This window comes from Pogona vitticeps, chromosome 10 (assembly GCF_051106095.1).
Source record: "Pogona vitticeps strain Pit_001003342236 chromosome 10, PviZW2.1, whole genome shotgun sequence".
In the NCBI taxonomy this organism is placed as follows: domain Eukaryota; kingdom Metazoa; phylum Chordata; class Lepidosauria; order Squamata; family Agamidae; genus Pogona; species Pogona vitticeps.
In genome coordinates this window covers 20760017-20778837 of record NC_135792.1, presented here as the reverse complement: position 1 = coordinate 20778837, position 18821 = coordinate 20760017, and the positions used below count along the sequence as shown (strand labels likewise).

At 44.5% G+C, this 18821-nt stretch overlaps 1 protein-coding gene across 1 annotated transcript; it reads right to left on the bottom strand.

Annotated features, from left to right (window-relative positions):
* Positions 1-11574: 11574 nt before the first annotated feature.
* LOC144584403 (uncharacterized) lies at positions 11575-16652 on the bottom strand. The gene is made up of 2 exons (XM_078380478.1): positions 16128-16652; positions 11575-12627 (listed from the first exon to the last, which is right to left on the bottom strand). The coding sequence occupies exons 1-2, from the start codon at positions 16621-16623 to the stop codon at positions 12017-12019; spliced, it is 1107 nt and encodes a 368-aa protein (XP_078236604.1). The 5' UTR covers positions 16624-16652; the 3' UTR covers positions 11575-12016.
* Positions 16653-18821: the final 2169 nt, after the last annotated feature.

Genomic DNA, 18821 nt, shown 5'->3' with positions numbered 1-18821 from the left:
CTTTTGAACTAGTCCCATAGTCCCTCAAAATAAGTTGTTTGTGCAGCAGCACAGCTGCTGTGCGTTTCTATCCCCCTCCCCCCTGCCAACTCACCCACTGACCAGTGTGCACTGTTTCTTCCCTACTTGTTGTGTGATCTCCTAGTCTAGGGAAAAGCCCGGGCTCCTCCTCCTTCCTCCTCCAGCAGCTGACCACTCAGACAAGGAGGTGGGGCAGGGATTCCTGGAGCACTGCCTTTGAATGGGCAGCTGCTGGAGGAGGCAGAGAAGGGAAGTCCAGGATCCTGTCCAGACCTAAAGATCACATGAAAGGGAGGGAAGGAGCAGCATGTGCCAGCAGATCAGTAGATGAGCCAGAGGGGGGAGGAGGAGGGGACGCGGAGCAGCTATGCCGCCACACAGATGACTTATGGCGAAGGGGAAGAAAGTACAGTACTTCATGCCCATCTCTAGTGAGAATCAACAATTGATTCAAGGACAGGCAGCCTGTTGGTTAGTGTAGTAGGTCACACTAGAGTAGGCCCATTGAATCGGAGGGGAATTGGTGAATCCACTCTGTAAGTCACAACTGAAGGAGACCCATTTGAATCAATGGCACTTACAGAAGAGTCCACTCACTGCATCCCCACTGATTCAATGGAGCTACTCTAGTGTGTCTTACAACACTAAGCAACGAAGCAACAGCATTCCAGCCAACATGTCTACCCTACTAAAATAGAATTTTAAACCATTGCATTTGACTATATGTTTGTTTTCCAAAATCTCAATACAATCTCTCACATGTTTACACTGAAGTAGCTTCCACTGACTTCTCTTATTCCCAGTTTGTGTAAGATTACAATTCTGTATTTGCTTACCTGCTAGTATAAACCCCATTATACTCAGGGGGGCTGTATTCTGAACACGTCTATGTAGAAATACGCTCTTAGTAGCTTCGGGTCTTGCACAACGTTTTTCACAGAGAACCGTCACTGTATTTTTTTAATATTCTGTATTTCCTCAAGGATGCTCTCTAGATATGAAAGGTCTATAGAGACACTGAGATTAAAAGTTCGATGGTGTGAAAGTATTACATGCAGAGGCATTAACTTGGGCTGAAAAAGAAAGGGCAGTGGATTACAGTAAATGAGATAATAGGATTTCCACTGTTTCATGATTTGGACTTACATCTCCACTCACCATGCCGCAGACGGAGCAGAAGTGCTATGCTAAAGATTTGGGGGAGGGTCAACCAAATCTTCATGGCTGGTGAACCATGTTTTCTGGAATTTGTAAATGGTCTGCTCTCTCTCTGTGAGCTTGCCGATGTCAGTCATTTTGGACTGAGTGCTTTATAGCTTACTTAGCCTAACATGGCTTCGCTGCCTGTTAAAATGTCACATGGATAAAAGTGTCTGCTGACAGCTCTGACAAGATTATTATTGCCGAGTAAAATCATATTCCTGGTACTCACAGGTTCTGAAAATCTATTTTGTCCTGTCTTTTGGCCCTGAGTGAACAACAACAAAAAAATCTATTCATCCGGCCAAGAAATTTAAAAAGACATGAGCCAAGAAGAAGATGATGGGTGTTTTTTAAAAAAATGTATTACTAACTGAAAGGATTTGATGGTTTTATGACTTGTGGCATCTCCCTTTGTAATCAAGAACTGCTGATCTCTTCAGATGTACCTTTAACAAGGTGGGGAGCCATTTTCCTGGACCACACAGTCCCAGTCAGAGGCCACGCACAATGTCAACTGGCTGGAGCTTCTATCCAAAGCCTCTTCTTCATTTGCCTCCCCTCTCTTCACAGTGCAGGACATCCTCCTTCAGATGGACAACAACACAGCCAGGTCATGCAGTGTGAAGCAAGGCGATACCTGGTCCCAATCCCTTCTTGGAGAAGAAGCCATAGGGTTATTGAATTGAGCAGAACACAATCTGGCTTCCCTTTCAAGCTCAGCATCTCCAGGGCTCCCTCAACAAGCTCAGCAAGAATCAACATCTTTCTTCAGATAAATGCTATCTTCTTTTATTTAGAAATTTGCACATTCGTTTCTCTAACAATGATGCAATTTATTCCTGAGAATGTTTTGGTGCTTGCTTTACCAGTCCCTTTTAGTTGGATGAGATGGATGAATTTTGTTGGGATGTTCCTACTCAGAAGCTGCCATGATGATACCTGCTTTCTGCCCAGAATGCTTTAATGTTCTCCCCTGGGGTTGCTTTGTGGATTGTTGCATCAGTCTCCTCTGGTGACATGTGTGTCATGAATGCAATTGATTTATCCTACTCAGATGTTGCAATTCTGGACCACTCTGTTCGGTTCCAGCTACTTTTGGGACTTTAAATGGTTAATGAAGGATTTTTTTTTTTTTTTTTTGCTCTTATGCTATTTTATCGATTGTTCTGTTTGTATTTTGTGCATATTACTTACTCTCAACATTTTATTTTTGTATCTGATTTCTTTCTTGTCAAATACCTAAAGTACTGCTTCACACTAATCAGGCAGTATAATCAGTATATCAGGAATGACTGACTGACTGAATAAACAAACAAACAAACAAACAAATAAATAAACAAACAAACAAACAGACGAATGAATGAATGAATGAATGAATGAATGAATGAATGAATGAATGAATGAATGAATACATAAATAAATAATTTTAATGGTTCTGAAGTCTAACACATTGCTTTGATATATTTTTGTCACCTCCTGGTAGTTTTGGCATATTTTTTAAAAAATTAATAAGCATCCATTTGGTTTCACGCCATTGTTAACTTAATCACTTGGAATGGTGCTTCAGGGGTAGAGGAAAACTGACTTGTACTCTATTTTCATTTTTCTGTTCTATTCACTACATTTACTACAAAGAAAGAGTCAGATACCTTTTCCCAATGTGAAGAGGGAATATATGATTGTTTTTTCTCCTTACAATAAGGAAAGAGGGAAGAAACTAGAAATAGAAGGTGAAACTGAAGAATCTGAAGGTGAGCCAGAAGTTTTGGGAAGACTTTGGGTAAGGGTCCTCATTATCCCCTCCTGATATCTACCATTTTCCATTTTATTTAAGTCTCTGGTTCTCCATACATTTTGGATTTCAGCTCTCAGAATAATCAGCCAATAGCCATCTTGGCTGGGGCTCCTGGGAATTCTCTGATGCCAAAACATGTGGAGGACCAAAGGGTAAAAATACTGGATATGGGGAAGAACTAGGACAGTAAGGGCATGTAGAGATGTAGCAACCTCAGAGGGTTCTGATGGTCAGTAGAGGCCCTCAGTAAGTGATGAACAATGACAGCTACTGATGTTTGCCCTGAGCTTGGCTACTTCTCCTTGGTCCATCTCCATTTTGAAAGGTTTGTTGGAGAAGGAAGCATCATCAATTATATTCTTTCCTCCAGTATCAGTGCATGGCCTGAAGAGGTGAATTTGGTCCATGAAAATGTGCTGTTTGTTTGAAATTTTTATTGGTGTAATAAAAGTACGAGCTCTCTTGCATTCAAACATCATCAATGTTTCCTTTCCTCACCACGTCCTTCAGAGAACTCAGAAGAATTCTTGAGAGAGAGAGCTCTATATTCTTCCATAATATCTAGAAGGTCCATTTTTCCACCAAAAGTAAGCAGCCATTTTCTGCTGCTTTTAATGAACTCTTTGCACTTTTCCTCATTTATTTTTTGCTCCTAACAGGACAAAACAGGGTGGCCCCGGGTCAAAACCTTCTTTAATGAACAAAAATCCTCCCATTAATGCCACGGCTTCGGAAAAGGCCTGAAGTGAAATGAAATGTCTTTGCTTTCAAGTCTATTCTTGTCTGTGTGGGTTTTTGCCATTGTTTGCATCTTGTAAAGGAGTACACATTACACAAATGGCTTTGGGCTATTGTTATTTGAAAGGTTTTATGGCTCTCAACACTGACAATGTGCTGCTGAAAGGTCCTCTAGCTGCTTACTCTAGAGTGAAATATAACCTGGAAATATGTGCAGAGTTTTCAAGTCCTTGAGAAATCTGTAATTATGCATTCTTGGACATTTTGTTACTTGAGGACGTTTTTACTATACACCCTTCCCTACTTATTTTAAGTGTTTTTATAGTAGCAAAGTTAGTGAAACTGTAGAGGAGGTATGTCAGCACTTTTTGTTGCTCGCTTGAATTTTAGAGTTTGTAACTTGGCTTGTAAAAATAAAAATAAAAGTATTTTCCAGGCTGAATTGGCTTAGCACCTCTCAAACCAAGCAATATTTTATACTATATAGTATATATTAAAAAATGAAATGACAAATGTGTTGGTTATTTTTTTGGGAGGGGGACAAACTAAATGGACAGAGTCAGTGTTTGAATGATTCTAAAATAAAAACTGAGATTCGCTCTTTTCTTGGGCATTTTTGAAGAAGTTTTTTATTTCTATGTTAACCCTAGAAGGTTTGGAGGGGGCAACTCAAATTGTAACATATTGATGCATTCCAAACATTCCTTTAAAATATGAAGTTGTGAACAGAGATGGGGATGAACTGCCGGTTTTGGCAGTTCATGCTTTGTTTTTTGGTTGAACAAGTGTTTGGTGCTTCCTACCTCCTCTCCTCTGGTGGATGCCCACTCAGAGGCAATCATCTGGAAGGAAGCAGGGCAGGGAAGCTGGGATGCTGCCTCTGTGTGGATGCCTGCTGGAGGGGAAAGGGTTGAGAAGCATCCAACTATCTGTCTGGCTGAAAAATGAACCAGGATGAACCACCGAACTGGTGAAGACAAACTGAAATCTAGAGATGTGCAAAATCTACTTTAAAAAAATCTATTTTTTCCCCAAAGAGTTTCCCTCAGCTATGGATACTACTGCTTTCTTCAAGCTTTCTAAATTATGGTTGAGTATTTATCTTAAAAAGCAGAGACCTCACATTGCCAACAAAAGTCCGAATAGTCAAAGCTATGGTTTTTCCTGTAGTGATGTATGGAAGTAAGAGCTGGACCATAAAGAAAGCAGACTGCCGAAGAATTGATGCCTTTGAATTGTGGTGCTGGAAGAGACTTTTGAGAGTCCCCTGGACTACAAGGAGAGCAAACCTATCCGTTCTGAAGGAAATCAACCTTGAGTGCTCACTGGATGGACAGATCCTGAAGCTGAGGCTCCAGTACTTTGGCCATCTCATGAGAAGAGAAGACTCCCTGGAAAAGACCCTGTTGTTGGGAAAGTGTGATGGCAAGAGGAGAAGGGGACGACCGAGGATGAGATGGCTGGACAGTGTCTGCGAAGCAACCAACATGAATTTGACACAACTCCGGGAGGCAATGGAAGATAGGAGGGCCTGGCGTGCTCTGGTCCATGGGGTCATGAAGAGTTGGACACGACTAAACGACTAAACGAATTTATGGGTGAAGTTCTGCTGGTGTCTGTGGATTTCAATGGCTTCTCCTCTGAAAAGGACAAAAGCTGATCTCATGTGATCTCTTTCTGTTCTGTGGCAAGCTGGGAATCTAATGCAAATAGTCACATCCAAAGCAAATAGATGACTGCTTTTGCAAGGGGTGTGGTGGCACGCTTTTGTGCGGCCTGGGGAAAAAAATTCCAGTCACTCAACGATTGTTGTGTGTGCAGAAGAAATGAAGAGTTTTCTGCCCAAGGAGTTTAACAAATTTATTAAGAACAACAATAGCAGTAGTGATAGCAGTAGTAATGAGATCTGCAGTTGCAGCTCCCTCCAGATATAAAGACGAAAGACATGTTATATTAGGATTAACACAAGGCCACAACTTTATTGACTTACAATAAGAACTAAGAAATGGAATGGCCTTACTATGTGGGTATTAAACGCTATCAATGTGGCTCATCTAGTTCTTAGTAAGACACGTGGCTGCCATTTCTTTGACAAAATAGCAAACCTGCATGCATACTCCAAAGAGAAAACTACAATTTGGTTTGATATTTATGTGAGTCCTCTGGTTAGGGACAATTTTTAAAAAAGGAAATGATCAAGTTGGTCTGATCTGATTCTGTTCAAAGGACCTAGTTAGTCTATCTTGGTACTAACACAGTCAAATATTGACATGACATCACAATGGGTACAAATGTTTCATAAAACGCAAGTCCATAAAAAACAGAATCCAGACAATTCAGAATCTGATCATAACACTCAGAACATAGATTTTTAACTAATCTAATGTTAATCTCAAACTAGAGCTATGCATCTTAGGTTTTGGACTCAAGTTTTTATTTTTAGAGTTTGGCTGTCATGCCTGAGGAATTCCGGAAGCTGGTATCCAAAACCACACATCTGCACTGATCAGGTGCAGATCCACTAAAAGCAATTGAAACACGTTTCTTGTCATTAACGAGCTGTATTCAGTCCAGTAGATTGACTCTTACCGGGACTAATTTTGGATTTCACCCTTACTTTCACACTTTCTCATCGGGGCCTCTTCCCCACTATTATTTGTTTGTCATGGTGGTGTGAAAATGGAAATAACTTCACTGAGTTATTAGTGACTAACATGGCACCCTTATGTGTGTTCACTGCAATGTAAGGCTCATGGAATCCAAAAGGACTTGATCCCAGCTACGTGACTATAGAATTGCAGCCTAAATGCTATTTCTTGGATTTCATTTGGCTTGAGATCCTGTTCACGTGGCTATGAACACACAGACCAGCCTGCTCCCTTTTCCTTATGTGGAAGTGTCATGGCTGAAGGTCTTCCTAGGTGATTTGCCTGATTTCCCAGCATCTTCTTCAGACATGGTTCTTTCCATTCGATTTCTTCTAAATGGATTTAGCCCATGGGCTGAAATAGTAGGTGAATAAGAGAACCTTCTCCTATCACCACACATGGCGTACATTTGCTGGATCAAAGCACTGAAAGCATTGGGGTATGACCAGGAAGAAGTTCCTGCAACACAAATGAATGGGCCAGTTCTTACTTTCCTGAACTTTAAGTGCCCACTTTCATTCTCAGAGGACTTTGGATCTCAGTGAACATTATTCTAGAAATAGTGTTTCTAAAGATATGTGATATATGCATACAGCTGAGCCATTGACTTTTTTAACTATAGAGCACATTATGGCTCCCGATCTAAAACATGTGATGAGTCTTTAAATTGCTAGATAAAGAAATTCCCCCAATTATGTTTTCTTCAGTAATGCTGCTGTTGTTAATGTGTGACCTACATTAGAGAAGGAGAAGATCCAGTTGGATTTTGTAGTTCAACACCCGAAGACTAATTATGTGAAATAATTAAACAACAGTGTGTATATATCAGAAATTTTTGGTGCTGATAATTCACTACCACTACTTATGAAAGGAGGAGAAGAAACCACTAGAATGTTTTACCAGCCTATATCAGTTATAGAATGATATCCAAATGATAATGTTAACTTCTTAGAGTTTGCTATCAGGTCTTCTGAGGTTACAAAGCCTTTCATCTGTTAGCTGGAATTATTAAAAGTAGATGGTTTTCAGATTAATCTCCATATCAATAATGAAGATGTCCTTGTCAATCTATGTGGTAAATCTTTATACAGAACCTTTATTTAGCTGGCGTCTCATTCTTTAATAGAGCTCAGAAATAAATTCAGCCACAAAAAATTCTCTCTAAATCAGGCAAATGAATCTTTTGGTTATCAAATTAATAACTTCATTGATGCCATCGGTCTTCCATTTTCACTCCATTACATTCTGAAATTCATGTTCAAATGGCATAGCAAACAAATTTAAATGAGATTTTCATTAAAAAAAATAAGAATGGTAAGATTGAAATGGGGGATGGAAGCAATTTAACTCTAATAAACTATTTTAAAAAATGATTAAATTATGGATCCCATGAACTGCAAAAAGGGGAATGAAACACCATTGGTTTATGAACAGTCAGTCATCCAGAGACCTTTACATCTCTAGTCAATTGTACCTGTAATAATTCCATGGCAGAACTTTATGGTGCCTCATTCAATATTCCTTTTGTCCTTCAAAACCACCGCTTTCACCAACATAATGATTAGAATGTGACAATAAAAGGGCTACACATTAAATTTCTGCCCAGAGTGTTCAAGTGAAATGTTTCAAATTGGCTCAGTGTGCCACCTGAATAAAGAAAATTACCAGAACACCAAGGAATGCCCAATGAAGCTTATTTATGACATAATCTGAGCCCATAGATACCTCCAAACCACTACAGGTCACTTGGCCAGGTATATGCCATATACTGTAGTCATATACTGCTGGTTGTAGAGCTCAATGGTTTAGGTATATAGCTACAGAGCGAGACATTGGTAGTTCAATTCCCCACTGTTCCTCCCGGATAGCAGCTGGACTTGATGATCTATAGGATCCCTTCCAGCTCTGCAGTTCTAAGATGATGGTAATGGTGAAATCATGCATCTCCCATTAAAGTAAAAACCATTTCCATAGCAAGATGGACAGCTCAGTGGTTTAGGTCTCTGGCTGTGGAGCCAGAGCTTGGAAATTCGATTCCAAGCTCCTGGGTCTCCTAGGAGTAAAGGCAGCCTGGGTGGCCTTGGGCAGCCTGCACAGTCCCAAGACACCGCCAGAAAATGGAATGGGAAACCATCTCTGAGTATTTTCTACCTACAAAACATGGAAAAGGGTCACCATGAGTCAGAATTGATCTGTCAGCGCACACAGAGATAGTCATATACTATATCAGACTGCATCATCATTTCTGATTGGTATTTGAGGCATGGGTCTTTCACACTGCTTGCTATCGTAAGCCTTTTTAACTGGAGTTATCATGGGGCTGAACTTCTGTATGCAACATGTGTATAATATTCCCAAACTACCAGTTCTTTTGCAGTTCTTTCTGTGGGATGTTTGTTATTCTGGATACCTGGAATGCAGCTTGACAAGCCAAGATAGGGCAATGCACTGAAAAGTCCTCGATGGGTAAATAGGAACAATTGAAAAAAAAATCTCCTTGGGACTCTTATTTTTGTTAGTTTTTTTGTTGGCTTCAAATAAGCCTTCTTGTTTGTTTTCATCATGGCAAATAGTTTTTGCCCTTGTCTTTATAAAATGCAGTGCTGTCAAATGCTGTCAAATGCAGTAACAGTTGTCTTGTTCCATTGACTAGTAAGAGCCGAAGCACTTGATGGGTTGTTTGTGTCTCTGACAAATCTGCATGGTTCCACCACATGGAGGGATAAACATTCAGTGGTCATACGATTTTCTGACATTTATATTTCAAAATGCAAACAGAGCTGAAGATAAGGTACGGAGATGGAGCGTTGACGCAGGGCATGCAAATTTAGAGGGCACAAAGTCACCTACCACCTTCAATCACTCCTTCCCCGGCAGAAGGGAAGACCAAGGGCTAGGCTCAGCCATTGCACATTCATACTCATACCCATATGTACTGCTTCATTCTCCCATCCTCTCCCTGCATATGCCAGTGTAAGTAGGGTGTCACTGATGCCCTGGGAGGGCTGCCTGATCTCACCTCACACCCCCTCAAGAATCTGAGCAGAGCAGTCACACTGGTCTTTTGGGAAGGCTGGAAGGAAGAGAGTCTTGGTGACTCCGAGGAACCAAAGGATGAAAAGCAACTGGCAGAATGGGAGAAGTTTCCATTGGTGGAGCATGAAGGAGATTTGGGGTTCAGCAGCAGAACAGCTGGAGCCTGTCCTTCATGCAATGAGTGAACTGGCCCGAGACCATGAGGACAACCCTCAGCAGGGATGAGTGAGCACTTGGCTGGTTCAGCAGCTTCCTTGTGGCAAGGGGGCGAGGCCAGGGAAGAAGGGCCTCCTCCCCACCAGCCCCAGAGAAAGCTCTTGCCTCACCAGCTCAGTGGTGCCCAGGACACCCAGCAAGTCTTGCAGTACCCAACACATATGAGCTACTGACAGAGTAAACACCAGTGTGAAAAGAGGAGGAGGCTCCTCAAGGAGCAAGAGAGCATTCAGTGCTCACTGGCAGCCATCTCTATTAGCCCTCATTAAGGCATTCAAGCCTGGACCCATATTTGGCTTGTTCAGCACCAGGATTCCAGAGGTCTCAATGATAGAAACTGGGACCAGTACTGAACTAACTGTTTCCAAAGGACAAGTGCAGGGAACTCAGTCCCCTCGGATGCAGGAGGGCAGTGTCAGGAAATCACAGTTGGCATTCTTTATTTGTAATAAAGAATGAAGAAAGACGTTCTTTATTTAGCACCTGGCACCAATGGATTGATTGGTGGGAGACACCAAGGCTGCAGGGGCAGTGGGCCTCACAGCCAGTTTCACATGACCCAAGTTTAACCAGTAGGGCAGCAAAGCCCCAGATGTAAGTGGCTATGCCACTGAAGTCTAGTACAGTCATGCCCCGCTTAACGATTCCGGAACCGATTTTCACTTTACGACAATCAAAAACATTTCATCATTAGGTTTTCAAAATGGCCACCAGGTGCTTAAAATGGCTCCCCGCTGTGCTTAGGGACGGATCCCTCAGTATACAGGCACTGAAAATGGCCGCCGTATGGAGGATCTTCGCTGGACGGTGAGTTTTCAATGCGTTTCAATGGGTTTTTTAATTTTGCTTTACGATGTTTTTGCTTAACAGCGATTTTCCTGGAATGGATTATCGTCATTAAGCGAGGCACCACTGTATTGATCAGCAGAGGAAATGTGCACTGCTGCTTCGTCCTCTGACCCTACGGATGTAGAGACTTCCTAGTAGTTTTTCCGAAGCATGTGACACCAGGCCATGGGCAAATCTGAGTTAGATCTATGACCCCGTATCCAGAAGCGATGTTTCCGCACATGAAATGCACTGCTGGGTGTGATTTTGCTCTGCACCATACCTTTGATTTTCTTGTGTAACCCAGAATAAATAATTGTGTTGCTGAAGGAGTTACCAAACCAGTACACTAGATCAGAATGCATTGACGTCCCCAATGAAGCCTTTGATTCTCCATCCCTTGTTTAACATAATATTAAAAATGGATGAAAGGGAAAGTAAATAATAAATGTATGTGCATCTTTGTTGGGATTCATGTTTCTTCTCCTTCCTCCTCTCCTGCCCTCAGTGTTAGGCAAGGGAAGGCAATTGTTCCCGTCGTGCAGCGAGCTGCCAAAAGTACAAGCAACACATCTCATTCATTCCAATTAAAAATAGATCTTTGCTTTTCCTTCCTACTGTGGCCAGTTTGCTGGCCTTATTGTATTCCACAGTTTCTGAACACTGGGTTAACGAGACCTCTGTTTCCATGGCATACAGACTGACCTCATGAAAAGTCAAGGGGAATGTGTAGAGCAAGCCACTGAACAGTATCCCAGTGTGGTGTAATGGACAGAGTGATGGAGTAGGACTCTGATGAACAAGGGTTCAAATCCCCACTCATCCATGGGAACTCATTGGGGGAATGGAATTGACAAAACCACTCCTTAACTATTTCACCTACCTCAAAAGCCTTATTACAGGGTCTCTATAAGTCGATTCCAACTTGATGGTGCAGAACACACCCTCCCTCCCACTGCAGATGGGAATTTATGTTTGAAAAGCAATCTATTCCCATTGCTCATTAGAATGCTGAAGAGGCAGTCCAGTGTTGTTACTCTTTACAACAGTGTAGAGAAAGGCAGCTCTTTATAGTATGTTACTTTTCTATTATGTTTTGCTTCCCCAAGTACCGAAATGAAGACGCAGACAACATACATTTTGGTATTAAACATGGGCCACACTTTATTAGCCAAATTAGATTTCCTTAAATCGAATAAAACCAAATCCTTATTGAGGGGACCTGCGGTAGTGCGGGGAAATAACACCAAATAAATCCTTATATGCCAATGGGCGAGTCCCAGCCCCCAGGTTCCAGCTGTACTACCGACCGGTGGAACCTGGAAGGCTTAATTAAAACACCCCGGACCTCCAGCCATCTCCTTTAATGACTTTTCGGTCCGAAAGTGTTTCAGCGCCTCAGTTGCCTTCAGCCCTGTAATCGCACGATCCGCAGGAACTGTCAGCATTGACGCACTGTTACTTAAATATTACCAAAAGGGAAACACCGTGACGACCAGTTATTCCCGCACTACCCGCCACCACATGAGGACTAGCATCGGCTATGTCCCATGAGCCCACCAAGAAAACCAAATTCCTCAAGCAGGCCCCCTCTCAAATCATCCAGGAAAATGTCCAAACCTGCCTCGGACAGGTGGACCCCATCTTCACGGAAATACTCCAATTTGGATGTTAAGATTCTGTGATGGCCAATCACCGAACCCAATCCGCGCTTGCATACACTTCTGCAAACTTCCTTATTAACCAAACGACGGGCATTATTTACCCTGTCCACATTAATAGCACCACGCCACTTTAAGCGTGGAATGATCGTTGACCAAACGATCCTCATTCTGGGATATAAGGCATGAAGCCTATCCAAATCCCGCAATATGTCCAATATCAGTGCTTTACCAGGCACTTGAGGCAAATCATTGCCCCCCAAATGGACCACCAAGATGTCAGGAGGCGAACCTCCAAAGGCTGTAAGCCGTCCAAATTGAATCCATCGCATGCCGCGCACGCCCCTCCATGTAATGGAGGCCTGGGCTCCGAGCCCCAAGTCGCTTCCCCAATGGGAAGCAGCAGCGTGACGGGCCGCCCAATAGATGAAACTATGTCCCACCATCATAACGGTCCATCGCGCCTCCGGCATCTCTCCACCTGAAAGACAAAAACCACCCCTACCTACACGTTAGGCAATTGTCTGATATATTTATTAAAACAGCCCGACGACCAACGACCCAACCGCCTGATTGTTTCAGCATTGTAACCCAGAGCTGCCGCAGTGGAGGCAGCCCCTATTCTAAATGAATGCGTACCAAACCGCATGCCCTGCACCCCCACTCTTTCCAGCGCCATGTCAGTTATTTTCCAAAATTGATATTTTGTCAGTGGTGTGCCATCTGCATGTTGGAAGAAATAACCTCCAGCGTTCCCCCGGATTCCCAGAAACTGACTGACCGCTCGCACTGGGCACAATTTGACTATGCTACATCGTCCCAACTGCACTTGTCCACCCTTCCCGTGCTGATCAGTTTTAGATCTCCTGATCCTAAGTATGACCTGATCATTATGAATCTTTACATCTGCCCTCTGTAAAGCCAAACGGGAACCATCCGTTTTACTTAACGCTACCAATTCACTAATCCTGAGTGCTCCAAAAAATGCTACCAACGACGCCGTACGAAAAAGCACATTTTCGTATCCGTCTTTACATATCGTACCCCATAGATCCACTAAATTCATCAATATCCCAGGTGATATAGGGGTCCTGTCATCCCTTGACCGACCCCTCTCCCTAGACCAACCTTCAATCATCTTCTTAATTCTAAATTCACCTGACATATCCGCCCATCCATTTGCTTTCGCATAAAATCTTAAGGCCGCTAATTTACCCTGGATAGTACCCGGGGCCAAACCTTTCCTATGCAATTCCACAATAAATTGCTGTATGTGTTCAACCGGTGCTGGCCACCTCAATTCCAAATGTGCCCTGTGTCGAAATTCTGCAAACTCCTTCAATACCCTTCTATATTTTGTTCCCGTCCTCGGGGCCAAAGCCATACCTATCGCACGCGACGCTTCCTCACGCCAATCTGCCAGACCTCTGCCGGAAGCACTTCTGGCAGATCCCTGGCCTCCGGTGCCAATTCCCTGAAACGCCGGATCTGTTGGCGTGAAAGAGCGTCAGCTATCCGATTATCTACGCCAGGCACGTGCCGTGCATGCACCATGACATTAAACCGGAGTGCCTTTAAAGTAAATGCCCGAACCAACTCCATAACCCTCTCTGAGCGTGACGTCAAATTATTGATGATGTGCACCACCGCCTGATTGTCACACCAGAACCGCACCACCGTATTGGCCCATTCATCTGCCCATAACCATAGAGCTCCAACTATTGGAAAAAATTCCAAAAAGGTTAAGTCCTTGGTAATACCTAAGTGATGCCATTCTTCCGGCCACATCCCTGCACACCATCTTCCTTGAAAATATATACCAAATCCTAAACCCCCGGCGGCATCGGAATTTACCTGGACATCCGCCCTAAGGTTAACCTCCGACCTCCAAAAAGAAACCCCATTAAACTGCTCCAAAAACTGTTCCCATACCAGCAGATCCTCTCTCATTCCCTGCGTTAACCGAGTTTTATGAAAAGGCTTCTTCAACCCTGACATGGCACTGGAAAAACGCCTTACAAACGCCCTTCCTGGCGCTACCACCTTACAAGCAAAATTCAAGTGCCCCACCAATTGCTGCAGTTCTCTCAAGGTTACCTTCTTCCTATCCCGAAAACTACAGACCAACTTCCTAATGTTCACCAATTTATCCAGCGGCAATCTGGAAGCCTGCTGAATCGTGTCCAATTCAATACCCAAAAAGGTAAGGGTCGTAGACGGCCCCTCCGTCTTCTCCTCAGCTAATGGCAACCCCAACTCCGCCGCTAACTCCCGAAAAGCCTCCAGGAACCTAAAACATCTACCAGTGTTTGCCTGTCCACAAAACAAAAAATCATCCAGATAATGCGCTGTTAGTGCACAGCCAATCCTCTGACGAAGCAGCCATTCCACAAATGTACTAAACTTTTCAAAGGCCGCGCAGGAGATCGAACACCCCATAGGGAGAGCCCTATCCACGTAATACTGGCCTTGAAACTGAAAACCCAGTAAGTTAAAATCATCCGGATGAACAGGTAAAATACGGAAAGCCGATTTTACATCAGCCTTGGCCAACTCCGCATTGATGCCACACGATCTAACCATTCTCACCGCCTCATCAAATGACGTATATCTAACAGAACACAGCTCCTCCGGTATTGCGTCATTCACAGAATCACCTTCCGGATAAGACAAGTGATGTATCAACCTAAATTCCCCTGGGTGTTTCTTGGGAACAATTCCTAAAGGTGAAACCCTTAGGTCCACTAATGGCGGCCTGGTAAATGGCCCCAGTACCCTACCTTCACTCACCTCCTTGTTAATTTTCGTCAAAACCACCTCCTCCATACCTTTAACTGATTTCAAATTCCTAGCGAAAAATGCTTTTCGACTACCCAATGCTGGTATCCGAAATCCGTGTCTAAACCCCTCTCGCAAATACACTGCATCATCTGACCTGGGATAATGCCATAAGCCCTCTTCTAATCTATCAATTTTGATTGGCGTTGGCCCCCTTTCCAGAAGAGCTGCCACCCCCTTCGGGCTTCCTACTGGCACCACCTTGTTTGCCTTGACGTTGTCCTCCAGCCCTGAAACAATTGGATCTCGGGTGTTTTCCCCCACAGGTAATGCATTCATGCTTGAACCTGCAAGGAGACTTGCTGCATGACCCCCTATTATTAAATTCGTAGCAGGGCAATCGGGGTTGAACCGTCTGCCCCGCCCCCTGGCGGGTACCCGTGTTCCCAGTAAACTTGATGTTCAGGTGTCCACAATCGAACCTGTCACCCAGGTTTGTTTTAGCTGGCGACATGTGCTGTAGCCAGAGCCCAGGGTGTACCTCATCCCAGCGCAGTTCCGGCCTGATGGCGCTCCTCATCCTGAAGGCTTCATCATACCGCAACCACGCCTGACCCTCAAATTCAGCCTTCGCTCTACGCATTATATCGTAATACTGAAACAGGGCTGAGGCCTTCCAGGGCTGCATCTTTACCAACACCCCTGCATATATGGTGAAACCCGTAACCCAATTGTTCCAGTTTCTATCTGGTCTCTTCCTTCTGTGTTTTTCCTTAATTTTCTCATCATCTTTGTCCAGCTCCTTCACCTCATATTCCCTATTCAAGAGGTCATAGAAGTCCAGATAATCGCCTCTCCAAATCCGTTCTTTAATTGCTGGCGTCAGATGATCGCCTAGAGGCGTACTGTAGTCTGTGTAAGGCGTATAGAGAAACGGAGCCGAATTGTAGCCTGTATTAGGCACTGACGGGTGCAGTGTCAAACTCGCCTCTCTACCCTCCAATGTAGTCCCGGCCTTACCTGATGCCGTACCAGGTGTACCCCATCCAAACCACTGCGGGGCCATCTGTGGCCAACAATGCCCAGGCCCCGACATGGGCGGCGGCATCCCCATGTTGTAAGATCCTGTAGGTTGTTGACGACCCTCAAACCACGGCCAGTACACCCCTTGCCCTGATGTGTTGTGTAATCCGTCATACTCACCCCTTCTCTCACCCCTTGTCACATCAGCGGCCTCAGGTGTGTACGTAGCTGGGTCCTCATATGGGTCATACCCATAGGACGTTCCTTCCCCAGCTTCCATGTTGCGTGCTGCCTCCGTCTTTCTCCGCTTACGTCCCCTGTTGTCCAATTGCTCCGGTGATGTGCCCTCGGTTCCATCATGGCCACCAATCTCATGACCCTGCTCAGACTCAAGTACAGCAAAACGCCGTGTTAGTTCAGTAGTAAGAGCCTTCAATTCAGCCTTCCGTTTTCCCTTTGATTCCCTAGCCGACCGCCGTGGTGTAACCTCATCACCACCAGGGGCTCGCTTCTCAAATCTCTGAGCTTCCATGTGTGCAACCTTAGAATGCAGTTCCCTCAGCATGGCCCAAGATTCATCTTCAGAAGATGACTGCAGGGGCGACTGCGGGCTCCTCACCTGACTCCGCGCTGGCGCCTTCCCTTTCTTCCTACCACCTCCTTTCTTGGGCGGCATCCTGAATGTACCTCACTGTTATAGCTCCTTATTCGTGAACTTTACTTATCTATTGACCGGGCTAATGCCCCACACCAAATGAGGCCCCAAACCCCTACACAGTTAAGGGAGCGCGGCCTCCCCTTTTCCACTAATTTCTCCCCCCTTTTTATTATTTATTGCCAATATTTCAATAATAAGTATATATATATTTTTTTTTTTTCTTTATATACCAAGGCTTCACGAAGGGGGGGGGGGGTACCAGCCAACCCAGTGACTCCCAACGCCCCACTAGGCAGCCCAACCCCACAACCAAGCCAAGCCTCAGTACAAGGGACCACCAGTCCCTGCCTGCACCGTCCGCGCTGGGCGTTCGCGCCCAACGCGGTCTAACCACCCACACCCCCCCTGTCCCCAGCCCACCACCGCGGAGCCGCGCCTGCCCTTCACCCGATCCCCGCGGCAGCTGGCCAGGGCAAGAGAAAATTAATCTCCCAAGAACGAAGGAGGGGGTGGGGTGGGGCGAGGGGGAGCGAGGAGGGAAAGAAACAAAAGACACTCAGCTGACGGTCGGAGCCGCGAACGCAGCCCGACCGCCTCACCGCCGCCCGCTCTCTCACACTCCTGCAGCCTCCTCCTCCTCCCCCACTGAACACACGATCGGGCTTACAGCCCGCGAAACCAAACCGCGTGGGATCCCGACGCTGGCCTCTAAGGTATGAGCTCGCTCCGCACTCCGTCTCCTCCGGTGCCAGAAGCAAAAGCCCCTTGCAGCAGGCCGGCGCTCCCTTAAATAGCGCCGGCCTGCGTCAGCAAGGTGACGTGGCCCCTGTTGCCTGCGCTTCCGGCACCGGAGGAAGCAAAAAACGCTGCGCTTACGAGGGCGTTGCCTCGCCCCTCCAGCGCGCGAACGCTTCTTACTTTTGAAAAAAGCAATATTAATGTTCAAAAATTCCTGCCACAATGGCTGGAAAAATCCTTAAAATATAATTGATGGGCAGTTTGAAAGAAACTGGAAAACATTGCCCATCATGCCAACAAAGTTAGTTTATTCTTGCTCGTGGTATTACTTCTGGAATGTAATTGCATAATATCTCGTTAGCAAAAGGTAACTTAGACACTGGTAACTATGTTACTTAATTTTTCACCCTCAGTTTCTGACTAATCACATCACCTTGCTGAGTGATGTTCTAGCCCTGCTTCTGAGCAAGAGCATGAAAAGTTCATTTTAAGAAGAAGACACCCATTATACCTTTAGGTGATTCTTTTATTAGGCCACTAAAAAAAAAAACCAAAATAAAAAAAAAAACCCACACATCAAGCTTTTGGGGATAAAATCCACTTCTTCAGGCTTATGCATCACTATTTATGGATAGTGCAGGAAAAAATTGTAAATAAGGGTCTGAAAAAATTCACAGCAGATGTTTGTGGCAGATCTGCTTAAGGCGAGTTTAAACAATGCACAGAAACCGAGTCTTGGAGAACAGTCTCAAGTGCCAGCTCTGAGCGCATGATTGGAATTATTCACCCAGTTCTTCTAACAAAGACACTGTAATTGCTATCTATCTCTCTCTCTCTCTCTCTCCCACCCACAAACTCACATATTGCTTGCTATTGAAATATGAAGTTCATTTTAACATAAACTTTTCCTGGAGAAAGGCAACACAGAACACAGACTTTGGCATTTCACAGAGCAAAAGGTGTTGCAGAGTTTTGAACTTCTGGTAAAATTCCTTGTGTGAGTCCGTAGAGGAGAAAGACTCAAAGAGGAGAACAATTGCAGGTTTCCCAGATAGTTCACCCCTTTCTTTTTAACTGGCACTTCAGGTCTCAATAACTCACTCTGAGGCATTCGCTGGACAAAGAACAAAAATGTTTGTGAACAGATCAACAGTAAACAAACACTGATTCCAACAGACGAAAGAGAGGGAATGGAACATTCAGCAGAGAGGCTGGACTCTCTTTGAATTCAGAGGTGGGAAGAAATGATTGGTTAGTGCTGGATAGATTGACAGTCATCGCAGACAAGAAAGGTCCCTCCCAGCTACTCCAACCACAGTCTGCATGCAAGGTTGTAAAAAGTCCCAACAAAAACTCCTAGGGACCCTTGGAGGAATGTGAATTCGGGGGGGGGGGGGAGGAATAGAAAGCTTTAAATTAAATTAAATTAAATTTAGAGATAGGCACAAACTTGTGGTGTTGCACCTTCCCTTCCCCTA